At 37.0% G+C, this 26910-nt stretch overlaps 1 protein-coding gene and 2 pseudogenes across 1 annotated transcript in view; 2 read left to right on the forward strand and 1 right to left on the reverse strand.

Moving 5' to 3' along the window:
• Positions 1 to 26910, reverse strand: part of Sap30 (SIN3-associated polypeptide 30) — a 120645-nt gene that overhangs the window by 30572 nt on the left and 63163 nt on the right. The window contains exon 4 of the mRNA XM_067108063.1: positions 3603 to 3680. Coding sequence (XP_066964164.1) covers positions 3603 to 3680 — 78 coding nt within the window. The remainder of the gene's footprint in view (positions 1 to 3602; positions 3681 to 26910) is intronic.
• LOC136841298 (uncharacterized) lies at positions 23002 to 23844 on the forward strand (annotated as a pseudogene).
• On the forward strand, positions 23945 to 26667 carry LOC136841018 (uncharacterized; annotated as a pseudogene).

A 26910-nucleotide genomic window follows, 5' to 3' on the forward strand; every position in this document is an offset into this window, starting at 1 on the left:
TCGAACAAACTCGACTACACTGTGTATCAGTAGGTGGCATGGTTAGTCTTAACCCCTAGGTGCTGCGGCAGAAAACCAGGGGTCATATTGACGGTGAGTATGCTAACTTATCGCTGGGAGATGGGTGACAGTACTACAACAAAACCCAGCATGCTTAGGTAAGCCACTGTAGAACTACATCCTAAAACGTAAGTTCGTGCATAGTTTCTTGTTCCTTGGTATCAAAACCTGAAAAGTATTTGGAATAAAGAATGGGACTTGAACTCTGTGGCTTGGCCTTGGACTGGAAATGTTATTTCCTCTGGGGTGTTGGGATTGAAAGGCGAGAGCTTAAGCCTTTTTTCGTCACCTGTCAATTTCTTTTGTAAAGCTCCTTTGAGGACGAAACAGCGACTACACTATCAAAAAACAGGTTTTGATGTAGGAAAAACCTATTTTTGGTAGTCGCTGTTGAGTCCTCAAAACCCTCCCACTTCCCTGACAAAAAGGCATGGGATTTGGGCAAAGAGATCAACCTGCATTGACCAACAGAGTAATGGCTTCTTGGTCTTTTAACGGCCCGGTTGTAAACAAGAGGGCGGATGCGCATGCGCAATAGTCACTTCTCTTTCTTGCAGGTTAATTGACGGAAAAACTGGGTTCAGCTTCGCTGAAGATAAGGAAAAGTGCCCTCTTATCTTTGAGTCCATTATATACTCCATCATGTGTTGTAATGTTAATCATTACGACACAATACCTGGCCAAAAGACCAACTAAATTAGAAGAGAATTCTTTGATATTAGTTTGGTCACCATGGAGCTCTGGTAGACCATGGAAGGTAACTCCTTTGAGGACTCAACAGCGACTACCAAAAATAGGTTTTTCCTACGTCAAAACCTGTTTTTGGGTGGCTTATATGGCATTAGTTTTATTATCACCTTGATTTTGATTTATTGAACTCTCCTGGGGATAGTCCATTGCCATGCCGTAAGTCATAGAGAGGTTTGATTTGGTTGTCATAAAAAAAATATAAATTTTGTCCAGGATGGAGGTCCCTCTCACCATGGAGGCCCAACAGGGGGTGGAGCAAAAATGTCATCTATAGTGCTAACCGCTATTGGATCCTCACCTGGATATACACTATACTGTACAGTACCCACAGTGCCTTAAGGGTCGTCAGTCCGTCCAGATCGGACCCAGTATTGATTTTCATATGCATTGTTTATACTGTTGTGACCTATTACTAAAGGAGTTGTCATAAGACTATTGTAAGAACAATTTAAAAAGAAATTATCTTTAGTGTAAGTATAATGATCTTTATCTTTAGTGTAAATATAGTGATCTTCATAAACTAAATGACAGGGAACTGACTGATTGTATTCTTAGGTAGACTACCTACTGGTTAGACAGTTTTGTTCAGTGAAGGATTGTCTACAGGTATTCAGTGTTAGGTTTAGTAGTAATTGTTTGATTTACTGCCCAAGATTGTTGAATGAACCACTGCTCTTGCTCCACACTTCTCAATTTAGTGAATACTGTTCCTAAGAGAAAGACAACAGCAATCCAACCTCTCTGCAGTGATCAGCGGGGTGAAACTCCAGTAAGACTAGAGATGGAAAGGACCTCTCCTTACTCCATTCGGGACTGGAAGGCGAGTAACGACACTCAAAATGGAGGGGAGTGGGGCAACGACTTTTTTGATAAAGTTTTGGACACCGTCTCGCTTCTCTGAGCAGGGATGAGATGCCCCTGTCTGACAACTAAGTTTGGGCACTGCAACACTTGCAGTCACTGCGGATATCCTGATGGGGAACTCCTCGGCTATGTCCTGTACCCCTTGAAGAACAAGACCTCCTCCTGGAGAACGCACTCCTGTCCCAATAACACTGGTCTATCATTCTGCTTAGCCTCAACATGGGTCTGTCTCTATGCTGCTGGTGGGACACTAGGATGATGACCAATAACGCCACCAATGGAGACTCTCTGCTCACCCTGACCCCAACGCTACCGCTGATCAACCTCACTCCAAACACTGGTACTTGGAGGTTGGGGAGAGGGAGGTCACCAAACCAGATCTTCTCCTCTTCTTGGCAAGCATCACCTCGCCTTGTTTCATCGCCTATCATCTCCCTCGGCAGAGGATGAGCCTCTCCTGACGAAGGGGGAGAAAGGCAGATGCAGGAGGGGGAGGGTCTTTTGGGGTGGTTGGAACCAAGGAAGTACTGGCAAAGGGCTCATATTAGCCTCTCTAAGGACCCAGTCTCCTTTTGCCTCCTCTTTTCTTAGAGCATCCATGGCAAATCTTCCCATCAATCATCTCTGGCATTCTTTTCCCCTGAGCAAAATGCAAACAGAATACAGATTGACCACTAAAACTTGCTGAATGATTTGTCCTTACCTGCACACCACCTAAAGTCAGGCTTACATTTCTCCAAGGTAGCCATTTTTCACACTGGGGCCTGACATAGGATGCTCAGTGACAAAAAAAAAAAAAAAAATGAGAGGTCAACCACATGGTTTGCACACCACAGACAGAAAATATGCAGAAAAGACCTCTTGGCCAACTAAAAAATGCACTACACTGCACACCATGCAAAGAATATGGCTACTGGAAGGGAAATAAGCACAATAAGCAAGGCAATAAAGGTACACAATGAACAAATCTCACACACATAACGTGCACAAAGGAAAACTCAAAAATGAAAATGGGAGTGTTGAAGACAAGTGGACACACAGACAGGTGACATCACAGTGGAAGAAGGGGACTGCATGAGGTCTGGCCAGGCCATAGGCCTACGTTACAATTTTGTCAGAGTCGAGAGACCGGAAGTGTGCCTTATGTGAGTAACTCTGTTTGTGAAAGCACAGGTTTATATTCAAGTTGGAATAAATATTTTTTTTTTACTTCCTAAGTGTAATGCAATCTCTGAGAAGGGTTAATATTCAGTTGTCCGAGAGATTTATATTTTTTGTTAATTGCTGTGTATAGAACATAAATTTTGCTTGATTTCAGCAATGAAAAGCCAAGGAGTATTGCATCAAATTCTATAAAAAAGACAATTCCTTTGTCCTTTAGAGACTTATTCCCAGTAATTTGTCTGAAAGTATAGGAGGCTTGGCAAATCTCATGGGAATGTCTGGTTGGCAGTCACCATACAATATAGGAAATTACTATGTCATCTCTCCCATGGGTCTACAACAGTATGCCAAGGAAATGAGAAACTGCCCTATGTCATCTGAGGATTGGACACATACATAAGACCCATGGATTTCTAATGGACAAGCGACCCAGCCATCCAGTGATAACTGCAAGTCACAGTATTCTGTCTACACAGTTCCCATGATTTTAAGTAAGTTTTATAATTTATGAATTTTATTGTTGCCATTTTATAACTATAAAAACTTATTTTGCTAACAAACTTTTCAGTGTCAATGAGCTTCTTGTTGTGACACCTGATAATTTAATAGGAAAACACTAAATCAATTGGGTAAACCTGTTATAAGGCTCTAAAATAAGTCCTAAAACAAAATTACAACTAAATTCTATACAAAACCTTAAAAATAAAATTACAACTTATTTCTATACTACAGAAAAATAAAACATTCAACATAAAAATACTTACATCAACTAACTGGGCTTTATTAAGGCCAGGACGTGTTGGAATTTTGTAGTGTCTCTTGTATCTTCTCAACGTATTGACCTGTAATAAGTATGAAAATATACTGCTCCAACTTTCATAATGACTGGATCATTTTACCCATTAAGGGATGGGCTAATTATATATAATGGACACCCCCAGACCGGGCAAACTTTAAGGTCAGCCAATTTAAAAAAAATTTTTCTAAAAAATTTTCCTTACCTTCCACGGGAAGTTTATTTATAACCCTATGTGGGGTCTCTTTTACAAAACATTCATAAATTTCAGCAAGTTATACATATTTTTTATAATAATTGATTTTATTTTGTAAAATTATAATTATAACTCGCACAATATCATAACAGAAATGAACTAAAATCAGTAACAAATTCTGAGCATATTTTTTTAAATATTTACGTAAATTACTAAGATCAGGAAATGCAGTAATTTTTTTTGGATTGATATGTGTTTTTTCTAATATTTCTTTGCAAAATTTCACAACTATATTTGACATCATATCATAAAAGATAAGGCCTAAAACCAATAATAATCCCTGAGTATATTTATGAGCAGATAAATAAAAAGATGTCATGGCAGAGAGAGGAGCAAGACATTCCCCCTCCAAGTCAAGAACAATACTGAAGTTCCCAAGATGCCCTCAATCGAGCTAAGCTGAATTCTTTGGTTGCCACAATTCATTTATGGGCCATTGAAGTACTGTATTAGAAACTCTTTCCTACTCAATAGAGGCAAATTGTATGGCGCGTAACATTAATCCTCCTCAGAGGGGATCCGTCCACCACCCAAAACCTGTTTTAGATCCTCCACTGAGAGGATCCGTCCATTAAGGGGTAAACAAAAAAGCTTTATACACTTGTCTTAACATCCAGTGAATAACTACATGGTCTGGTAATTTTATGTTAGCTACATTTGATATCAATACACTGTATACCCCCTCTGCCACCTGAAGATCTTCCACTACAACCATAATAGGAAAATTTAGTAAAACTTTATATGTTGAAATTTTGTATTAGGAATAACCTTGTCAATTTTAATATGATACTAGGAGACAAAAAACTGAAATTCTTATAGGAGCTAATTACAGTGCCTTATACTGCAAACTTGTATTTGTACTTTTATAAAACCCAATTTTTAACAATCATATGGATAGATATGATATTGGCTGAAATTTATACTTACTGATATTCTTTTATTAACCCTTTAACGCCGAAGCCCTATTTACAAAAATGTTTCCCGTATGCGGCATTCGTGAGTTAGCCTTGAAGCGGAAAAAAGTTTTTTCAAAAAATCACAGCACGCTTTAGTTTTTAAGATTAAGAGTTCATTTTTGGCTCATTTTTTTGTCATTGCCTGAAGTTTAGTATGCAACCATCAGAAATGAAAAAATATCTATCATATATAAATATTGGAATATATGACAGCACAAAAAAAAACTCGTATATAATTGTATACAAATCGCGCTGTAAGCAAATCGGTTAAAGCTAATGACTTAATTTTTTTTTTAGTTGTATTGTACACTAAATTGCGATGATTTTGGTATATAACAAATTTTAAAACGATCAAAGCAACACAGAGAAAATATTATCACAAAATGATGCATGAATTTGTAACAGCTGGACGTAAATTTTTTTTTTCAAAAAATTCACCATAAATCGAAATATTGTGCTAGAGACTTCCCGTTTGTTGAAAAATGAAGCTAATTGATTGAATATTACTAGACTGTAAGTGGTTTAGCTTACAATTGCAGTTTTCAACCATTTCCGTCGAGTTAAAGTTGACCGAAAGTCAAATTTTTTCTATTTATCGTGATTTATATGAAAATATTTCAAAACTGATAAAAGCTACAACCATGAGTTATTTTTTGTTGTATTGTAAATGAAATTGCGCACATTTTCATATATAAAACTTTATGTAACGACTAATATAAAACGGTGCAAATATTACGACAACGAGACTAAAGAATTTCTGAGATGTTATGGCCAAGTTACCGCAAGCAGAGCGTAAGGAAAATGTTTTTTAAAATTCACCATAAATCGAAATATTCTGCTAGAGACTTCCAATTTATTGCAAAATGAAGGTAAACGATTGAATATTACTAAAATGTAAGAGTTTTAGCTTACAATTGCGTTTTTTTACCATTTCGGTCGAGTTAAAGTTGACTGAAGGTTGAAATTTTGATAGTTATCATGATTTATGTGAAAATATTTCAAAACTGATAAAAGCTACAACCATGAGCTAATTTCTGTTGTATTCTACATGAAATTGCACACATTTTCATATATAAAAGTTTATGTAACGACTAATGTAAAATGATGCAAACATTACGACAACATATTTGAAAGAATTTCAGAGATGTTCGCCGAGTTACCACAAGAGACGTAAGGAAAAATTTTTTTTCAGAAATTCACCATAAATCGAAATATTGTGCTAGAGACTTCCAGTTTGTTGCAAAATGAAGGTGCATAATTGAATATTACTAGAATGTAAGAGTTTTACCTTATAATTGTGTTTTTACCATTTGGTCGAGTTAAAGTTGTTAAGGTTGAAATTTTGGCAGTTATCGTGATTTATATGAAAATATTTCAAAACTGATAAAAGCTACAGCCATGAGTTATTTTCTGTTGTATTCTACATGAAATTGCACATTTCCATATATAAAACTTTATGTAACGACTAAATTAAACAGTGCAAACATTACGACAATGTGAAAAAAGAATTTCTGGCGCGGACGTAAGGAAAAAGTTTTTTCAAAAATTCACCATAAATCGAAATATTGTGCTAGAGACTTCCAATTGGTTGCAAAATGAAGGTAAATGATTGAATATTACTAGAATGTAAGAGGTTTAGCTTACAATTGCGTTTTTGACCATTTCGGTCGAGTCAAAGTTGACCGAAGGTTGAAATTTTGGCAGTTATCGTGATTTATATGAAAATATTTCAAAACTGATAAAAGCTACAACCATGAGTTATTTTCTGTTGTATTGTACATGAAATTGCGCACATTTTCATATATAAAACTTTATGTAACGGCTAATATAGAACAGTGCAAAAATTACAACAAAATGACGAAAAGAATTTCTGAAATTTTCAGCAGAGTTACCACGCGGGTGTAAGAAAAAAGTTTTTTTAAAAAATTCACCATAAATCGAAATATTGTGCTAGAGACTTCCAATTTATTGCAAAATGAAGGTACATGATTGAATATTACTAGAATGTAAGAGTTTTAGCTTACAATTGCGTTTTTCTACCATTTCGGTCGAGTCAAAGTTGACCGAAGGTTGAAATTTTTTGTAGTCGACGTTTGCTACGTCCACTCGGCATTCAACAGACAATTTTAGTCAACGTTTGCTACGTCCAACAGGTGTTTAAGGGTTAAATAATATGGATATTCTGTTTAAAGTCCATTGCATATACTCCTAGAGTTTTAATGTTTCCAATACTAATATGGAATCAAATTAAATTTAATGACACTGATATTAAAATTTCAAACTAAACTCTGACAAAAAAAAAATTTTATTGAAAAATCATTAATTCTTCAGCATAAAGAATCCAGCATTTTTATTTAATATATTAAACAGCACGAGCTTCAGTGCTGTGTGTTTACATTTTGCAGATTTACTAATGTTCGTGTTCAATGGTGAAACTTGCATTTGACTGCCAGCTTTCTGTCTGTACACTGTTCCATAATGGGTTTCCTTTGTGCCATTATGGTAATTCATTAATTTATTAATAAATCTTGGACTGGGTGGATAAGTTAGGATTACTTCAAGATTTCCCTACAGGTAGGCAGCAGTGAGTTGCTGCTGATGGGATCTTTAGTGAACCAAGACCTATTGTGTCTGGAGTTCCACATGGTAGTGTTTTTGGTTTGCTGTTATTTTTACTGCACACTACTGATACGGTTGTTGGTCTACAATCTTGACATGAAGCAGATTAAGGGTTGCTGTTATTTTTACTGCACACTACTGATACGGTTGTTGGTCTACAATCTTGACATGGAGCAGATTAATGAATGGTGTAGTCGATGGAATATGAGGCTGAACTCCAATAAAAAAAAAAAAAAAAAAAAAAAAAAATTACACTGATTAGATCTTATACAGATTTTCCACCCCACCCTCCCCTTCAAGTGGATGGGATTCAGCTGAATAAGAGTGAAGCTCTAACTATGCAGCAGCACACAGAAATAACGGACCGAGGTACTGTATATCATACTTCCGGATACATTGGTACAAAATAGAAATATCAATTCGATGGTTTTCGTCTCCAGATCGAGCGCCAGACTAATTTGATTCATTTTCATTATTTTACTCAAATATTTTCCACGTTTAATGTACAGCTAGGTAAAATTTGTTATTGTTACTGTTTCTTTATTAATTTACATTGCTTCAACTCTAAAAATTATATGCTAAAGCTTTCACTGTCCTGCAGTTCATATTAATAAGGCTTTTATCTTTACTGGTACAGTACTGACTGTTTATATACATATACCCTTTATAGCAGAAAGGAAAACGGAACGACTTCAATCCTATGAGAGAAAACAACTATGCTTACTGCACGTATACAGGGGTAACTTGATTAGTTGTCAAACTTCTGTAAGACAGATTTATTTAATTTGCATTACATATATATTTTGCTGTGTTTACATTAACATTATTTCAAAATTAGTAAATTATTGATATAAGCACTTTAGGGGTGTATATACTTAAAAATAACAGTTGTAGGAGGGTAATGTAAGATGACTTTGGGTGCTTGGGATGATGGTTTGGGGTGTATTTTTGTTTGAAATGACATTAAATGATATTTGTATGATAATTTAAGGTATATTTTTGTTTGAACTATTGAATTAGGCAGTGAACTGTTAAAATAGGCAGTCATAAGCATTTTAATTTAAGGGGTACAGGGTATAAATATACTTACAGTATAGCAAAAACATGCATTCACATATATATGCAACTATACATCCAAGTTTCTTTTATACTGGGTGCAGGCTTGGACACTTTTATCCATTATCTCAGTGAACTACTGTACTTGATGTAACTTTTGACTTGCATCTTACTTACATCTAATGAAACTGTCAGCAAATTCTGATTTTATCCCTTTTATGAATATATGAGGTCTTTTGTACAATAGGTAGGTAGTGTACAAAAGACCTCATATATTCATAAAAGGGATAAAATCAGTGCAACCTGTTTTATGTCACTTGTCCTTCCTTTGCCAGAATACTGCTCTCTGGAGTTGGATGTCTGCTTCTGCCAGAGGTTTATCTCTTTTAGATAGAGTGGTTAGATGGTGGTAGGTTTCTGTTTCCTAACATTAGCAGTTATGACTTGAACCATCAGTGGATGGTCTCTTGTTTATTTTTCATAAGTTGTATTTTAACAGAGCTTTCACATTCAAAATTGGTCCCTGATCCTCTCTTCCTTCAGAGACCAAAAGAATCTGCTGAACAGCAGCATACGCAGTATATGTGCCTCACTGTCAAACTTCTCAGTTCCAAAGGTCCTTTATTCCTCTCACTGCTGGACTGTGGAATAGTCCCCATGAAGAGGTTGTGCAATTGGAAACTCAAGGGTTCAAGTAAAGATGCAATACATTACTGCCTTAAAACAACTCTCATTTTATTAATTTACTTAAATCATTATATATTTATTTATTAATTGTTAATTTATTTTTAGTTTTCTAATGACTTATCTCTTCTTTCTATTATCTTCTGTTGCTTCTTTCAAATGAATATCATATTCTTTGCACAATTCATCTTTTGAATATAGTAATAATAATAATAATAATAATAATAATAATAATAATAATAATAATAATAATAAAAATAATAATATAGTAAACAATCCCGTATTCTTGGTCTCATGATTCACGGATTTCTCTATGGAACATATATACACATTATTCGCTGAAAATTTGCCCATTCACAGTATTTTTCACTGGGAAATATTCACTGATTACTGTATTTTCATCTCATTTTCATGACTAAATGCACTTTTTGTAATAAAACTATCAAAATACTCAGGTAGTGCTCGAGTTACGATAATTCACCTTACGATAATTCGATTTTGCAATGGGGTAAGCAATTAATACCGATACGACAATATTTAGAGAATATTTTTAAATTTTGTGCGGGTGCAGACAGCAGAGTACAGTAATACCCCGAACTTGCGTGATTCGAGTTGTGCGAATTCACAAACATACAAATTTTTATTGGAACCTAACTAATTGTCATACACAAGTTTTTCACAGACACGAACATTTGCAAACATTGAGAAACCCTGCAAAAGTGTTTATGTTTAATTTTTTATGTAATTTATAAGTTTTCAAGCTTTTATGCATAAATTAAATAACATTAAATATTAAAAGTAATAATTTCTCTCTCTCTCTCTCTCTTTTACTGAGATGAGACAATTTTTATGGTAAGTTTGTTTTGTATGATATTTTTTTACCTAATAAGTACTAATTTTCAAATATTAATAAGATTAATAATAACAATAATAATAAAACTGTAATTACAAAATTTGTATTATTTTAAACAAACAAATTCTTCCCCCTCATCTTTTGTAATAAACTCGAAAGCAAAAGCTGTCAGACATGTAATTTAACATGACAAGAAGGGGGAGTATTGCCGATTAGGGGTCAAAGATTTCTTACCAATTCTCTCTCTCTCTCTCTCCCTGTCCATGATAATTCACAAGACTTCACTCTCTTTATTAAGGACAACTGTTATCTCTCTCTCTCCCGTTCGTAGTTAGCGCAACCTACATATTACTGTTTCTCTGTGTGTCTTTAACTATACAGTAGATAATTTTAAATTGATCTAATTTTACCTGTACTGTCTACAAACTGTAAATGCGCCGTTCTAAGACATAGAGACATAGAGCATCTCAGAACAAAGAGAAAGAGACAGAATAAAGAAGTTTTTAAAAATGAGGTTGAGAAGACTTCTAAAAATAGATCAGTGGAATAGGGGGAGAGACAAATACCATACTTATCTTCACACACTCCTACATTCTTACATTAACCATTTATTTCTTTTTTTAAGGGTAACGTATTAAGTTAACTTTTCAATGAAATTACAGTAACTTTAATTTCATTTAACACTTTCCTATCCAATTGACGTAATATTACGCAATATCACCCTAACCCCCGCCTTTCCTGACTGACGTAATTTTACGTAAAATTTACTGAAATTTTTCGTAAGTGTGGTAGGGGTAATTTTTTTTTATTTTCGGACAGTTAGTGGTTTCCATAGGCTAAAGCATACCTTGGGCCGTGTAACTCAGGCATCAATACGCCAGCCAAGCAGTTCCTATACTGCGCATGCGCAAATCCCTGACATAGTAAACTTCTCACAATGAAATCAGCTGATCCTACCCACGCTTCTCTCTCATCCGCCCTTCCTACACGTAAAATTTTTTTTTTATAAAATGTAGGTAATTTTTTTTTATTACATTGGTTTTGAAACAATCTGTTTCAGGTACGCCCCTCTTTTATATAAATTCTTAAAGTTCACTGTACTGTCCTACCCACGCTTCTCTCTCGTATCTTACATTTTTTTTTATAAAATGTAGGATTACATTATTGGAAACAATCCTCTTTTATATAAATTCTTTAGTTCCTGTACTGGCATAGTAAAATTCTCACAATGACATCAGCTGATCCCACCCACGCAGGCCTGGCAGGCCACACTTCTGTCAGAGACCATGTGTGCGAGGTTGGGTAAACACGTGTGGTTGTTTACATACAGTGACGTCAATAGAGAACAGTTTCCAACATGCTTTCACAAAGTTTTTACGGTAAAACTAGCGGAAAACGCAGCGTTAGTGCATCACATAAGAGACGTCTGGATTTTAGGCAGGGCTCTGAATCTCATTTTTCATTATTATATCTATCGATATTTAGAGAATTTTGTTGGCTTTCTCATAAAAAATAATTCGTTCGCCTAACTGTTATAGCTTTTGAGCTACAAACGATAATGCTGACAACGGTAAAAATTTTTTTCGTCTCGATCAGCTTATAACGTCAAAATGAAACTGTTGCCGTTACCAAAGCCATTTTTCTTAACTCTCACTATATTCCTTAACCTTTCCTCTACACTTCTGTATATTTACAAAGTAATTTCTATGAAAAATATCCAAGCTAGGGCTCTTCAAAAAAAATTTCTAGCGATAATTCTCACTGTATGCCGGGCAACACGCTCTGTTTCTTACTCTATTTTCTATAAATTTTTCACCAACTGGACTTATTCGTTTTTCATTCTTTTATATGTTGATATTTAGAGAATTTTGTTGGCTTTCTCATAAAAAATTCATTCGCCTAACTGTTATAGTTTTTGAGCTACGAACAATAATGTTGACAACAGTAACTTTTTTTTTTTGTTGATCAACTTATAATGTCAAAATGATACTGTTGCCATTACCAAACCCATTTTTCTTGACTCTCACTTTATTCTTCAACTTTTCCTCTACATTTTCGTATACTTACAAAATAATTTCTATGAAAAATAACCGAGATAGGGCTCTTCAAAAAAGATTTTTTTGTAGCGATAATTCTCACCATACGCTGGGCAGAGCGCTCTGTTTCTTACCCTCTTTTCTATCAATTTTTTCACCAACTGGACTTATTCGTTTTTCATTGTTTTATATGTCAATTTTAGAGAATTGTGTTGGCTTTTTCATAAAAAATAATTCATTCGCCTAACTGTTATAGCTTTTGAGCTACGAACGATAATGTTGACAACGGTAACATTTTTTTGTTTCGATCAACTTATAACGTCAAAATGAAACTGTTGCCGTTACCAAAGCCATTTTTCTTGACGTTCCCTTTATTCTTCAACTTTTCCTCTACATTTTCGTATATTTACAAAGTAATTTCTATGAAAAATAACCGAGATAGGGCTCTTAAAAAAAAAGGTTTTCTAGCGATAACTCTCACCATAGGCTGGGCAGAGTGCTCTGTTTCTCACCCTCTTTTCTATCAATTTTTTCACCAACTGGACTTATTTCATTTTCCATTGTTTTATATGTTGATATTTAGGGAATTTTGTTGGCTTTCTCATAAAAAATAATTCATTCGCCTGACTTTCATAGTTTTTGGGTTACGAACGAAAATATAAAAATAAGTAAAGAATTTTTTTTTTGTTAAATAACTCACATTTTTTCGTATTTAGAGGGCTGGGACTCTTATTCTGACTATTCCACCATAAAATATAACATTTACAAAAAAGGACAGCAAAATGAACGTTGTTGGCATAAAATTTCTATTTTTGCTGAATTTTCTAAATAATTATTTTTTCGCACTATCGAGCGCTCCCAGACACATTGGGACTCATGTACCCTAAGTGATGTGATAACTATATAGATAGGAAAGGGTTAAAAGTTAGATTAATACTGAATTTCCATCTTTTGATATCTAACGTAAGAATAACTCTCTCTCTCATGTTATTCTCTCTCTCTGTCTCCATTAATTCATAAATAATTTAACTTGATATTTCAAGTAGGGACAATCTCTCTCTAGTTATTCTCTGTCTCCGTAATAATTGATAAATAATTTCACTCACTTAACCCTTAAACGCCGAGCCTCTATTTACAAAAACGTCTCCCGTATGCCGGCGGCGTAAAAAAGTTTTTTTTTAAAAATCACAGCACGCTTAGTTTTTAAGATTAAGAGTTCATTTTTGGCTCATTTTTTTGTCATTGCCTGATGTTTAGTATGCAACCATCAGAAATGAAAAAAAATATCATATATAAATATTAAAATATATGACAGCACAAAAAAAAATTTTCATATATAATTTTATAGGAATCGCGCTGTGAGCAAAACGGTTAAAGATAACGGGTTATTTTGTTTTTCTTTGTATTTTACACTAAACTGCGATGATTTTGGTATATAACAAATTGTAAAACGATCAAAGCAACACAGAGAAAATATTATCACAAAATGATGCATGAATTCGTAACGCACGGACGTAAAAAAATGTTGTTTTCAAAAATTCACCATAAATCGAAATATTGTGCTAGAGACTTCCTGTTTGTTGAAAAATGAAGCTAATTGATTGAATATTACTAGACTGTCAGTGTTTTAGCTTACAATTGCAGTTTTCGACCATTTTGGTCGAGTTAAAGTTGACCGAAAGTAGAATTTTTTCTATTTATTGTGATTTATATGAATGTATTTCAAAACTGATAAAAGCTACAATCATGAGTTATTTTCTGTTGTATTGTACATGAAATTGCACACATTTTCATATATAAAACTTTATGTAACGACTAATATAAAATGGTGCAAATATTACGACAATGTGACGAAAGAATTTCTGAGATGTTCGGCCGAGTTACCGCGCAGACGTAAGGAAAATGCTTTTTTAAAAAATTAACCATAAATCGAAATATTATGCTAGAGACTTTCAATTTATTGCAAAATGAAGGTAAATGATTGAATATTACTAGAATGTAAGAGTTTTAGCTTACAATTGCGTTTTTACCATTTCATTCGAGTTAAAGTTGACCAAAGGTTGAAATTTTGGCAGTTATCGTGATTTATGTGAAAATATTTCAAAACTGATAAAGCTACAACCATAAGCTATTTGATGTTGTATTCTACATGAAATTGCGCACATTTTCATATATAAAAGTTTATGTAACGACTAATGTAAAACGATGCAAACATTACGACGTGTTTAAAGAATTTCTGAGATGTTCCACCGAGTTACTACATGAGACATAAGGAAAAAGTTTTTTTCAGAAATTCACCATAAATCGAAATATTGTGCTAGAGGCTTCCAGTTTGTTGCAAAATGAAGGTAAATTATTGAATATTACTAGAATGTAAGAGTTTTAGCTTATAATTGCATTTCTTTACCATTTTCGGTCGAGTTAAAGTTGACCGAAGGTTGAAATTTTGGCAGTTATCGTGATTTATATGAAAATATTTCAAAACTGATAACAGCTACAACCATGAGTTATTTTCTGTTGTATTCTACATGAAATTGCGCACATTTCCATATATAAAACTTTATGTAACGACTAATATAAAACAGTGCAAACATTACGACAACGTGATTTAAAGAATTTCTGGCGCGGACGTAAGGAAAAAGTTTTTTCAAAAATTCACCATAAATCGAAATATTGTGCTAGAGACTTCCAATTTGTTGCAAAATGAAGGTAAATGATTGAATACTACTAGAATGTAAGTGTTTTAGCTTACAATTGCGTTTTTTTACCATTTCGGTCGAGTCAAAGTTGACCGAAGGTTGAAATTTTGGCAGTTATCGTGGTTTATATGAAAATATTTCCAAACTGATAAAAGCTACAACCATGAGTTGTATTTTGCTGTATTGTACATGAAATTGCGCACATTTTCATATATAAAACTTTATGTAACGGCTAATATAAAACAGTGCAAAAATTACGACAAAATGATGAAAGAATTTCTGAAATTTTCGGCCGAGTTATCACATGGGCGTAAGGAAAAAGTTTTTTTCAAAAATTCACCATAAATCGAAATATTGTGCCAGAGACTTCCAATTTGTTGCAAAATGAAGGTACATGATTGAATATTACTAGAATGTAAGAGTTTTAGCTTACAATTGTGTTTTTCAGCCATTTCGGTCAAGTCAAAGTTGACCGAAGGTTGAAATTTTTTGTAGTCGACGTACGGTACGTCCACTTGACACCCAACAGACAATTTTAGTCGACGTATGATACGTCCAGGAGGCGTTTAAGGGTTAAGTAAGGACAACCCTTATCTATCTCTCTCTCTCTCTTTCGTTCATAGTTAGCGCTCACACATTTTTACAACTTATTATTTCTTTGTACATCTTTACCAGTACAGTAGATAGTTTAAATTGACCTAATTTTACCTGTACCATCTACGAAGTGTAAATGCCCTAGTGTGGCGAATACGTTCTAAAACATGAGACATAATAACTAAGAGTTGTACTAGCCAAAATAAAAAACACTGTTTGCTTATGAAAAAGCATTTCAGAACAAAGAGAAAGAGACGTAGAATGAAGTTATTAAAAAGAGGTTGAGAAGACTTCTAAAAATAGATTGGTCGGAAGGGGAGACAGACAGAAATTCTCTTCCAACTCTATTTTTGTGTCAACCATTTACTTCTTTTTTTAAGGGTAATGTATTAAGCTAACTTTTAAATGAAATTACAGTAACTTTAATTTAATTTAAAAGTTAACTTTATAATATAATTTGGGAGCATGATTAGGGTCATATTTAGTGTTTAAACTTTACAAACAAGCATTTATTAGTATTTTTAGAGACCGTGGTCAACTTATGCGAAAATTCACCTTGCGCGAGGGGTTCTGAAACCTAACCCCGCGTAAGTTGGGGGTTATGACTGTACAATCAGGCAGCGAGAGAGACCAAATTACAATGGACCAACTTCATTTCCTCTATCTCTTTATTCAATCTTCTAGTTAAAAAAGTAAAAGAGAATGATAAAAGTATTGTTAGTAACGTTATACTCTTGCATAAATGCGTACAGCCATAAACAACCGACTGAGAAAAACTGTTGTTTTGTTATCACTGAATCTAACAACAGCCGTTTTGCTTGTATTTCAACGATTGTATGGTAATACACAATTACCATTCGTTACAGTACAAATAACGTTAAGTAGAATAGGACTGTTATATTTTTACATTATACCCTTATTTGCTATGGATAAAATATCAGCAAGGAAATGTACTACTAAGTTTAAGCTGCAAGTTGCAGCTGAAGCTGAGAAAACAATGTTCAGGTTGCTGATGACTATAAATTATTGTGCATCGGCAACATGGATGAAATTCAATCGTAATTAAAATTGGAGAGAGAGTATTTTAATCAAAACTACTGGGCATCAAAGAACACATTACTCCTATTTTTCCGCCAATAAACAATAAATAAGTAAAGCTCGTATTATGATGAAACCAAGTAAAAATAGCAAACGGAATCTTGATTTTTATTTTTTTACAAAAACGAACGCCCCCAAACGGCCAACGTCATCAACTCATCTATTAACAAAAAAAGTAGCTAGATTAATTTCACAAGACGTATTTAAGTTATATTTCGACTTAAAAACACTTCGTATAACGAAAAATAACCTTGCCCGTAAAGTATCTAGAGATGCATTTACACTAACTAGAAGCAAGAAAAGCGCTCTGAACTGAGTTAAATAAAGCAAAATAATAACCGCGTAAACGATTTCCAAACCAACACATTCGTCGCTATGATTGCAATTTATAATACAAAAGCAATATAAGAATATATACAATATTATTAGATACAGTGAATTAAGGCATAACATTTTAAAAGATCCATGGAAAAGATGCATATTCGTTATGTTGATGTTTGTATAATACGATGTGTGAATATAGAGCACAGTATATTGTAGGCTATGCTACCGTATATGTATACAATATACCATAGTGTAGGCTAAGCTAATTCTTGTTTGTTATTCAATTTCTCTTTGTACTGAATTATCATGTCACTGCATGAACCTCCAGAATTAGCTGATATTAACAATTACTATACAGTGTATGTATAGAGTATACTTTACAGTGAAGGTTAGGCTACCATATACAATATGTATACATGGTACCGAATAACCTAGTGTAGGCTGGGCTAAATTCAAGATACATTTTTTCCAACAAACGATGGATTTTTTGGAACCTAACTCTAACGTAAGTAGGATAATACCTGTATAAGCATTTTTAGTTTTTTCGTGTTTTAACTATCAAAACAGGCAGTTCTACGTGTTTTTAGAAGGGGTAAGTATTTGCAGGTGTGTGTGTGTGTGTTACGCATTTCCCGCGAATATGGGGGGTTTACTGTAATAATATATAAAAATAATTATTATTATAATAATATGTTCTGTTAAAAAGAATGGCAGCATCAATGGAATTGAATTTATATAAATTCTTTTCAATTTTTCCCACTACAGGCGGTCCCCAGTTATTGGCAGGGGTTCCGTTCCGCCGGCATGACAATAAGCAAAAATTGCGGATAACCGAAAATCGTCGATTTTCGGTTATCGGTGCTTCTGTTAGGTATGTATTAGTGCCAATGTTCAGAAATCAGCCGATTTTCGTTGCTAGACTAGCAGTGAAAAACCGGGTTGCAGATAACCAGGGACTGCCCGTATTCTCTTTTCTTCAGGGCTGATATCTGCTAAGCGTTGGCTGACGTGCATAATCTGGATAGGAGAAACGCAATACAGGAGTTCTGAAAAATTATAGTCACATTTTATTTTGGCACATGCGGGTGGAAGTTAATAATAATATTTTCATTATTATTAAATAGTTTAATCAATATGCAGTAAATATGCCTCGCTGTCAAACTTCTCAGTTCCAGAAGTCCTTTATTTCTCACACTGTTGAACTATGGAACAGCCTCCCAGAGGATGTCCTGCAGTTGGAACTTCAGAAGTTCAAGCAAAAATGCAATGCATTACTACCCTGCATTTTAATACATTTCCCTCTATTCATCTATCTATTTGTTCATTTATGTTTTCTTTTTTAATAAGCAGAGATCTCTTCTATCTGTATTTCCCTTTGCTTCCTCTTACTTCTTCCTAATAAACACCATATTCTTTGGAAGCTTGAATTTCAAGTCAATCCATATGAATAGGTGTCATTTACTTAAATATAAAAATAATAATAATAATAATAATAATAAAAATCAAAATTGGATCGGTTTACACAGTGTTTATGAATAACTATGACTCCATATTCACACTCTTAGAATAACTATGCATCTACTTACACAAACGACTCTAGATACACAATCATCTGCATCTAGACTGACTGATCTAAATATACACAATTGTGAAGCTATTTGCATCTACATGAATTGTGAAGCTGATCTTTTTGCCAAGTGAGAGCCGACTCCAATGTCCGCGTCCCTACCCTACCCTACAGGGGATGGCACAAAATGATTTAGTGGCCCAAGTGTAAGCCAAACCCGCTTGCTAGGACCAAAGGTATTACGAGAATATTATCATCCCCACCCTAATCATATTATGAGTAAGCCGGCTAGAATGCCTGAGAGTCCTATCCCCAGAACCCCAACCCCCCCCCCCCCCTGGAATCCGTGGTCCAGCCCTAAAGAATAGTTCTGCCTTCGAGATATCAATCTCTCAGGTCCGAATATTATTGGGTAGTTGATGATCCTACCACAGTTCTCACTATTTAGCTTCGGATATAAACCTAATCCCAGCTATGATCTCTTTTCCTATTTATCAGGTCAAATAAATTTTACAAAAATGTAAAATTCCACAAAATTAGTCCAAAGAAATATATAATAACATATGAGACTCTTGGACTCAAACCCAGGAACAAATTCCTGGGATTCAAGAGCCCCCCTCACAACATCAAGGTGGTTCCACATCGAGGGGGAAAAATGAGGAAGACTACTACTTGTCGAATAGTAGTTCCGACTGGAGAGAAACCCCGTTGACGACACCAATCACAGTAGATGGCCCACTTTCCCTGGTACACGGCTGTAGAAGACCTTCTGAGATAACCAGAGATTTCTGATGTTGCTGTGTGAGAAAGGCCTCTCGCTCGCAGGAGATACTGGAACCATGAAGAGATAGGGACCCTACCAACTGGTGAAACCTCTCAATATGCGGTTGGCATAGAAGGTGGTGCCAAAGAGGAAGCTCTCTCGGTGTTTCTGTCAGCAAGGCTAGTAGATCTGAGTACCATTCTACATGTGGCCAGAAGGGAGCTACAAGGGTCATCCTGAGGTCCTGAGAAATCATCACTCTGTTAATAATTTGGTGGATTAGGCAAAAGGGGGGGAAAACGTGTAGACAACCAGATTGTCCCAAGGATGCTGAAGGGCATCCTCTGCCATGGATCAGGGATCTGGAACGACTGAACAAAATACCTTGAGTTTTTTGTTGTGTCTGGTTGCAAAAAGGTCTACCAATGGCCATCCCCATAGATAAACAAGCCTTTCCGCCACTTCCTGATGCAGTGACCACTCTGTTCCCAGGACCCCTGACCCCAACGACTCAGCTTGTCTTTGAGTCCATTATATACTCCATCATGTGTTATAATGTTAATCATTACGACACAATACTTGGCAAAAAGACCAACTAGAAGAGAATTCTTTGATATTAGTTTGGTCACCATGGAACTCTGGTAGACCATGGAAGGTAACACCTTCAGGACGAAACAAGCAACTACTCTATCAAAATAATTATATGAGGATTCCCGTCCATTAAGGGTTAATGTTTGTATCTCCTTTCCCATGATGTACACCACAATTCTATGAAGAAGATGGATCATTCTCTTCACAATGTATACATCCTGCTTCTTTATGACATATACCTTGCTCTGGTTCACTATATTTAACACATGTGACAGGCTTGCATTGTAGCTTCTGCCTACAAGACCCTACCACATGTCCATATTCTTGGCAATAAAAACATCTATTTGGTCTTGGGATATATTGTCTAACCTTTAAACGTAACCAAGCTGCTTTTATTACATTGGGTAAGTGGGCCAAATTAAATGTAGTAATTAAATTTGGAATTTGGAAGTGGAACTAAGACTTCACTGATCATTTCCTTCATTCTTTCAACTCTAATCACACCTTGGTCTTTTAATTCTTCTACAAACTTCTCTTCTGAGTACGTCACCAGTTGGGGTGCATATATCATTCCCTTGGTGTGATTCCAAAAACCATGTACTGAGCAGTCTACCTTAACTCCTTCAAGATCCGATAACGCTTTTAATTTTTCACTTTCGTTTGCTGAGGCCACTTCTACTGTCAGTTTTCCTCAACCTTCGAATGACATCTTAGGCTCTCCACCACAACATTTCACTGTCTGTACACACTAAAAATATCACAATTAGAATCTCCCAGATTAAAGGTAGGATACTTATCACAGAGGTTTCAAATGTATACTTGGTACTATTTTACATACATTTCTGGTCACTTTCCTTTTGCTCCATGCTGGGCATAGGGTTCCAGAGTAATTACACTAGGTTTCTTGCTCTTTTCCAAATAAAGGTTGACAGAGGAAGGTGCAGAGGTTGTTATCTGTGCCAAAACAGTATCATAAAGATCGAATATAAAAAAAAGTAACTCTGAGAACCTTAAAAACATACCACCAGCACCTATAGGAGCCGACTTCCAAAATGTCCGCCACCTACTCAACCCCACAGGGGATGGCAGGACACAATTAGGGTGGCATAAGTGGTAGCCAAAATGCTTGTTGGGACTGAGAGTATTACAAGAATACAATCATCCCCACCCTAATCACATTATGGGCAAACCGGACAGAATGCAAAGTCCTATCCCCAGAACCAGAACACCCCTGGAATCCAAGGCTCAACCCTGCAAAATAGCTCTGCCCTAGAGCTTTCTATCTGATATCTCTCAGGTCCAAACATTATTGAGTGGTTGACGATCCTACCACAGTTCCCACTATTAGCTTCGGATATAAACCCAGTCAGAGCTATGATACCTTTTCTTGTTTATCAGGTCCAATAAATTATAACAAAAGTGGAAAATTCCAAAAAATTAACCATAAAGAGTATTTTCCAAAAAATTAAGCATAAAGAGTATGTAAAAATATATGGGACCCTTGGACTCAAACCCAGGAACAAACTCCAAGGGTTCAAGAGTCCCCTCACCACGTCAAGGGGGTAGGGTCCTACAGAAAAAGGGACTTCTGTTCAGTTGGAGAGGGGCCTTGTGAAATCTAAGACTAATTGGAGTCTCTCGGTATATTCTGAATGGAGTATTGTTGATCATTACATGTTTTAAGACTGTCCTCCTCTGTATTTTTATTTGACAGAAATTATTATACAGTAGGTCCTCGGTTTATGTCCAAGAAAACAATTCCTGAGCACATATATAGAGTACAAGGGTAAATATTGTCCTTACACTTACTCCTGTGATAAATTACAGCACTGTACAGTAAACATAAAGAAACAATTCCTTACCTTTACTCCTGTGGTTGGCTTGCATACTGGGCATTGCAAAGGGGGGGTGAGACAGGCTTGCACGACGCAGAACCTGCAGGAGGTGCTGGAGATACTGGGGCAGGTGAGTCTGGAGAGGCATATGAAGTAGAGGGTATAGGATCTCTTGCAAGCCTCTCTACCTTCTTAAGAAAGTGTTCCAAGCTAAGCTGGAAGGATACCTTCCTCTTCTCTCAAATCTCCATGGAACACCACAGGAAATCCATGACCCCTCTGGCAACCTTAGAGTACCTGGCAGTGTTCGGGTCCTGAGCCTCAAACTGGAAATCCCTCCTCTATCAGAGCAAAACCACCTGTAACTCCTTATTTGTAAATCTCTTGGGCTCTGGGGCTGGTGTTTCTTCTTCTTCATAGATCTCTCCCTTGGCTGAGTCGGTTGAGCTTCAGACCGTCGCTCGATGGGCCGGAGTTCAATTCCACCGACCGGCTGATGAAGAGTTAGAGGAATTTATTTCTGGTGATAGAAATTCATTTCTCGCTCTAATGTGGTTCGGATTCCACTATAAGCTGTAGGTCCCGTTGCTAAGTAACCAGTTGGTTCTTAGCCACGTAAAATAAGTCTAATCCTTCGGGCCAGCCCTAGGAGAGCTGTTAATCAGCTCAGTGGTCTGGTAAAACTAAGGTATACTTTTTTCTTCTTCTTCAATCAAAGGCTTTTCGAGTTGAATGAGGTCCTCAGCAGATAATTCTTCTCCATGAGATGCCAGAAGCTCTGTGACATCATCATCCTCCACCTACGAATCAAGCTGCTTACTTAGTTCAACACCATTCTTGGTGACAGACTCAACTGACTCCTCAAAGCCATAGAAATCGTACAAAAATTGGGGACACAATTTTTTCCACACACCACTCAAGTTTGTCTGCTTAGCTTCATCCAAAAAATCAGAAATGTTTCTTACAGCAGCAAGAATGTAAGATTTCCAAAAGTCCTTGAGAGTCAAGTTTTTGTCCTAAGTTGCCCTGAAAGCCATAGCAAATGTCCTTCGGAGGTAGTAGGCCTTGAAAGAGGCAATGACACTGTATAATTATTGTTTGAAACTGTTAATTACTGTTTGGGTTTAATTGGACAGTTTGTGTATTAAGGTATTTCTGTTGTTGTGGGTTATTAAGGAAGAGGTGTAAATGACCAGTTATGACTAGTTGAGTTTGTATATTACTTGTTGTCGATTGTCAATGATTATTTAAGATGTTCTCTTGGAGAGTGGGGAGTATGGGCAGTTAGTTGAAGTCAAGCCCTGTAGGAGATTATTACCTCTCCATCAAAGGATTGTTGTGTGTCTGTATTCATTATATATATATTTTTTTTAAGTAAAGAAGAAGAGAAAAAACCAAGTCTGTGTTTCTTTGCTGCTTCAAGCTATCTAGGCAGTATGGAGAGTAAATTCGACTTGAAACTGATCCCTGAGTATGGCAGAAGAAACGCACAATCTGTTATGCAGTGGCTGGAGAAGTTGGAGTTGGTTTGCAAGCTTGGGAAAGTTGATGACGTGGCCAGCGTGATTCCTCTGCGGCTTACAGGTGGTGCCTTTGCAGTGTACTTACAGTTACCCACAGCAGATAGGAAGGAGGTTGACAAGGTGAAAGAAGCATTGTTGGCTGCGTTTGCTGTTGATCCCTATGTAGCCTATGAACAGTTTGTCAGTAGGAAGTTGCACAGTGGAGAGGCACCGGATGTCTACTAAGATGAGCTACGTCGACTCGGATCCCTGTTTGGAGGAATTTCTGAAAAAGCTCTTGCATGTGCTTTTGTAGCTGGACTTCCAGAGAGAGTTCGTCAGCTGTTGAGAGCCGGGTCTCGCATGGAGGCCCTCGATCTGGAACAGATTTTGGCTCGGGCACGGGCGGTTCTAAAGGATGACCTTCCCTCTGTTTCAGTGGAAACATGTTTTGGCATCACAGGAAGCTTGGGTTCTGTGCCAGTAGAAACAACAGTTCAGAAATGTCATGTATGCCTTGGACCAAATCACTTTGCTAGGGACTGTCTTGCTCACAACCGAGTAAATGGTCGATTTCGGAGAAGGGTAAAGTGTTATCGGTGTGGTGGAATGGGGCACATTGCGTCAGCTTGTCCGGGAAACGAGCAAAGAGAAGAGGCATCAGCGCCAGCCTCCTCTCCCCAAACCCACTGAGTAAGGTGCTGCCAAGTACTGTTTTGAGTGTAGAGGGCCTTCCGTGTTGCGTGTTAGTAGACACTGGGTGTTCTCAAGCATCGCTCATGTTTCATGCTGTAAGGCATGGAACAAGTCGCAGTTAGCATGGTAACTGTGAGTGGGCAAGAATGGGTGTGTGAAGGAATGGGCGCGTGCACTTGCAGCTCAGTAATGGAGCTACTGCCAGCATTTCTGTGTGTGTAACTACTCTAATGCCACTCGGTTTTAAATTTCTTCTCGGCATGGATGGTGTGAGGGCTCTAGGAGGAGTCACTGTCGATACCCAGGGTGGTGTACGATTTGGAATGGAAGACTCTCTTTTTTCTGCAGCTGCTGATGTGATGGTGGGGGTGGATGAGCGTGATTTTAGTGCAATTTATGATCCTTTGATTAAATGTTGGACAGCTACATGGAAATGGTCTGAATGGAGTAAAGGCATACTCTATACCTCAGGAGGCAAAGGACCTGTATGAATCAGAGCTACAAAGATGGGTGAGTGATGGTTGGCTGCTTCCTTATGTGATGAGAATAAATATGGACCAGCTAAGGGGCTTATTACCCTCATGGCTGTTGTACAGCAAAATAAAAAGAAGGTGCAGCCTGTACTGGACTTCAGAGAACTGAATACGTACACTGATGCATTTACAGCAGACTCGGATGTGTGTTCAGACAAACTACGTGAGTGGCGCAGGCAAGGAGTGAATGTATCTGTAGTGGACTTGGCTAAAGCTTACCTGCAGATAAGAATCTATGAGTCTCTGTGGCCATACCAGACTGTATATTTCAAAGGCCAGAGGTATTGCCTGACTCGACTGGGGTTTGGCTTGAATATTGCTCCAATGGTAATGAAGTCTGTTTTAAACTGTGTTCTTCTTCAGGACCCAATTGTAAGGAAAGGAACATCAGCTTATATTGATGACATCTTGGTGAATGAAGATATTGTTAAGGCCAGCCGTGTAGAGGAGCATCTCAGAAATTTTGGGCTAGTAAGTAAGCCACACCAAAGACTTGCTGCAGGGGTTCGAGCATTGGGTCTGAGAGTTTGGGGGGAGCAGGAGAGTCTTTTTTGGAAGAGGAACAATGACCTGGGCGATGCACCAAGGCAATTGACTCGGCGAGCAGTGTTCTCATATTGTGGTAGACTGTTAGGCCATTACCCTGTTTGTGGATGGCTGCGAGTGGCGGTAGCATTCATCAAGAGAAGCGTCAATAAAGTCACTGAAGGATGGGACGACGTCATTAATGATGATTATATCAAAATGTGTTTACAGGAACTTCTGGAGAAGGTTAAGAAGGATGACCCTGTGAGAGGACAGTGGAATGTCACCGGTGACAAATTCAAGATCTGGGTGGATGCTAGTTCTCTTGCACTTGGTGTTGCAGTGGAAGCAAATGGTTCCATTGTGGAAGATGCCAGCTGGCTGCGGAAAGACGACTCTTGCCACATCAATATGGCTGAGCTAGATGCAGTCATTAAAGGATTGAATCTTGCACTGGCTTGGAAGATACAAAAGGTGGAATTAATGACTGACTCATCTACTGTGCACAGATGGATTTCAGATGGACTTTTAGGAAAAAGCAGATTGAAGACTAAGGCTGCAAGTGAAATGCTCATCAGAAGAAGACTAGGAATAGTCTTGTCATTGATAGAAGTGTGTGACCTCCAGCTGTCTATTACACTTGTGTCTTCTGCCAATAATAAAGCTGACAGTTTGACACGTGTACCTCAGCGCTGGCTGAGGGACCTTGGTTCATGTCACCAAGATGCAAAACCTGTGTGTGCTTCTGTTGTCCCTGCCATTAGTGATGGAATTAAGGAGATCCATCACGCTGCCCGTCACCCAGGTGTGAGAAGAACTCTCTATTTTGTAAAGAAAGTCCATCCAGGAGTTACCAAGCGGCAAGTACAAGCTGTTGTCAAATGCTGTGAGGCATGCCAGTCAATAGACCCGGCCCCAGTGAAGTGGCAGAAGGGTAGTCTGGAAGTGGATAGAGTGCGGCAGAGAGTTGGTATGGATATTACTCACTATGATGGATGGCCATATCTTACTCTCATTGATTGTGGACCATCTCGATTTGCCATCTGGCGTCGGCTCCGTTTTCAGACCAGTGAGAGCATCATCGGACAACTTGAGACAGTGTTCTATGAACGAGGAGCGCCAGAGGAACTGTTAACAGACAATGACACTGCTTTTCGCAGCAAACTATTTGCTGACTTTGCAAAAAAGTGGTGCGTGCATCTTAATTTTAGATGTGCTTATGTTCCATCAGGAAATGCTATAGCTGAGAGATGCCATCGAACTGTTAAAAGTCATTGCTGCAAGGAAAGGCTGTAGCATTGCAGAGGCTGTATATCTGTATAATTTGATGCCTTGTGATGACTGCGACTCAATGACTGCCCCTGTCAGTATGCTGCATTCTTACCCTGTGAAGATCCGAGGAGTGGATCCATGCACAATGAACAAAGTGGCAGTGAGTGGCCCCTACAAAGCAGGTGATGAGGTGTGGGTAAAACCATCCAACATGCGATGCAATATGCAATTTGAAAGAGGCAAGGTTACGGGAGTTTTGTCAGAACAAGCTGTTGAAGTCAATGGAGTTCCACGCCATGTTAGAGATCTTCGTTCGTGTTCTTCACAAGGATTAATATTGAGTGAGGAAACTACTAATGCTGAGGATGAGGAGCTTCTTATACAGCTTCCTGTTCATGAAGATGAGGGGGAAGAGGAAGATTCAGGTACTGTTGTTGAGTGCAACGCGATTCCAAGACGTTCAACAAGAGTTAGAAAAGCTAGTTTGTAATATATGTGAATGTAATTCAGGGGGAGTGTATAATTATTGTTTGAAACTGTTAATTACTGTTTGGGTTTAATTGGACAGTTTGTGTATTAAGGTATTTCTGTTGTTGTGGGTTATTAAGGAAGAGGTGTAAATGACCAGTTATGACTAGTTGAGTTTGTACATTACTTGTTGTCGATTGTCAATGATTATTTAAGATGTTCTCTTGGAGAGTGGGGAGTATGGGCAGTTAGTTGAAGTCAAGCCCTGTAGGAGATTATTACCTCTCCATCAAAGGATTGTTGTGTGTCTGTGTCCATTATATATATATAATTTTTTTTAAGTAAAGAA

The sequence above is a fragment of the Macrobrachium rosenbergii genome, chromosome 8 (genome assembly GCF_040412425.1).
Source record: "Macrobrachium rosenbergii isolate ZJJX-2024 chromosome 8, ASM4041242v1, whole genome shotgun sequence".
Classification (NCBI taxonomy): domain Eukaryota; kingdom Metazoa; phylum Arthropoda; class Malacostraca; order Decapoda; family Palaemonidae; genus Macrobrachium; species Macrobrachium rosenbergii.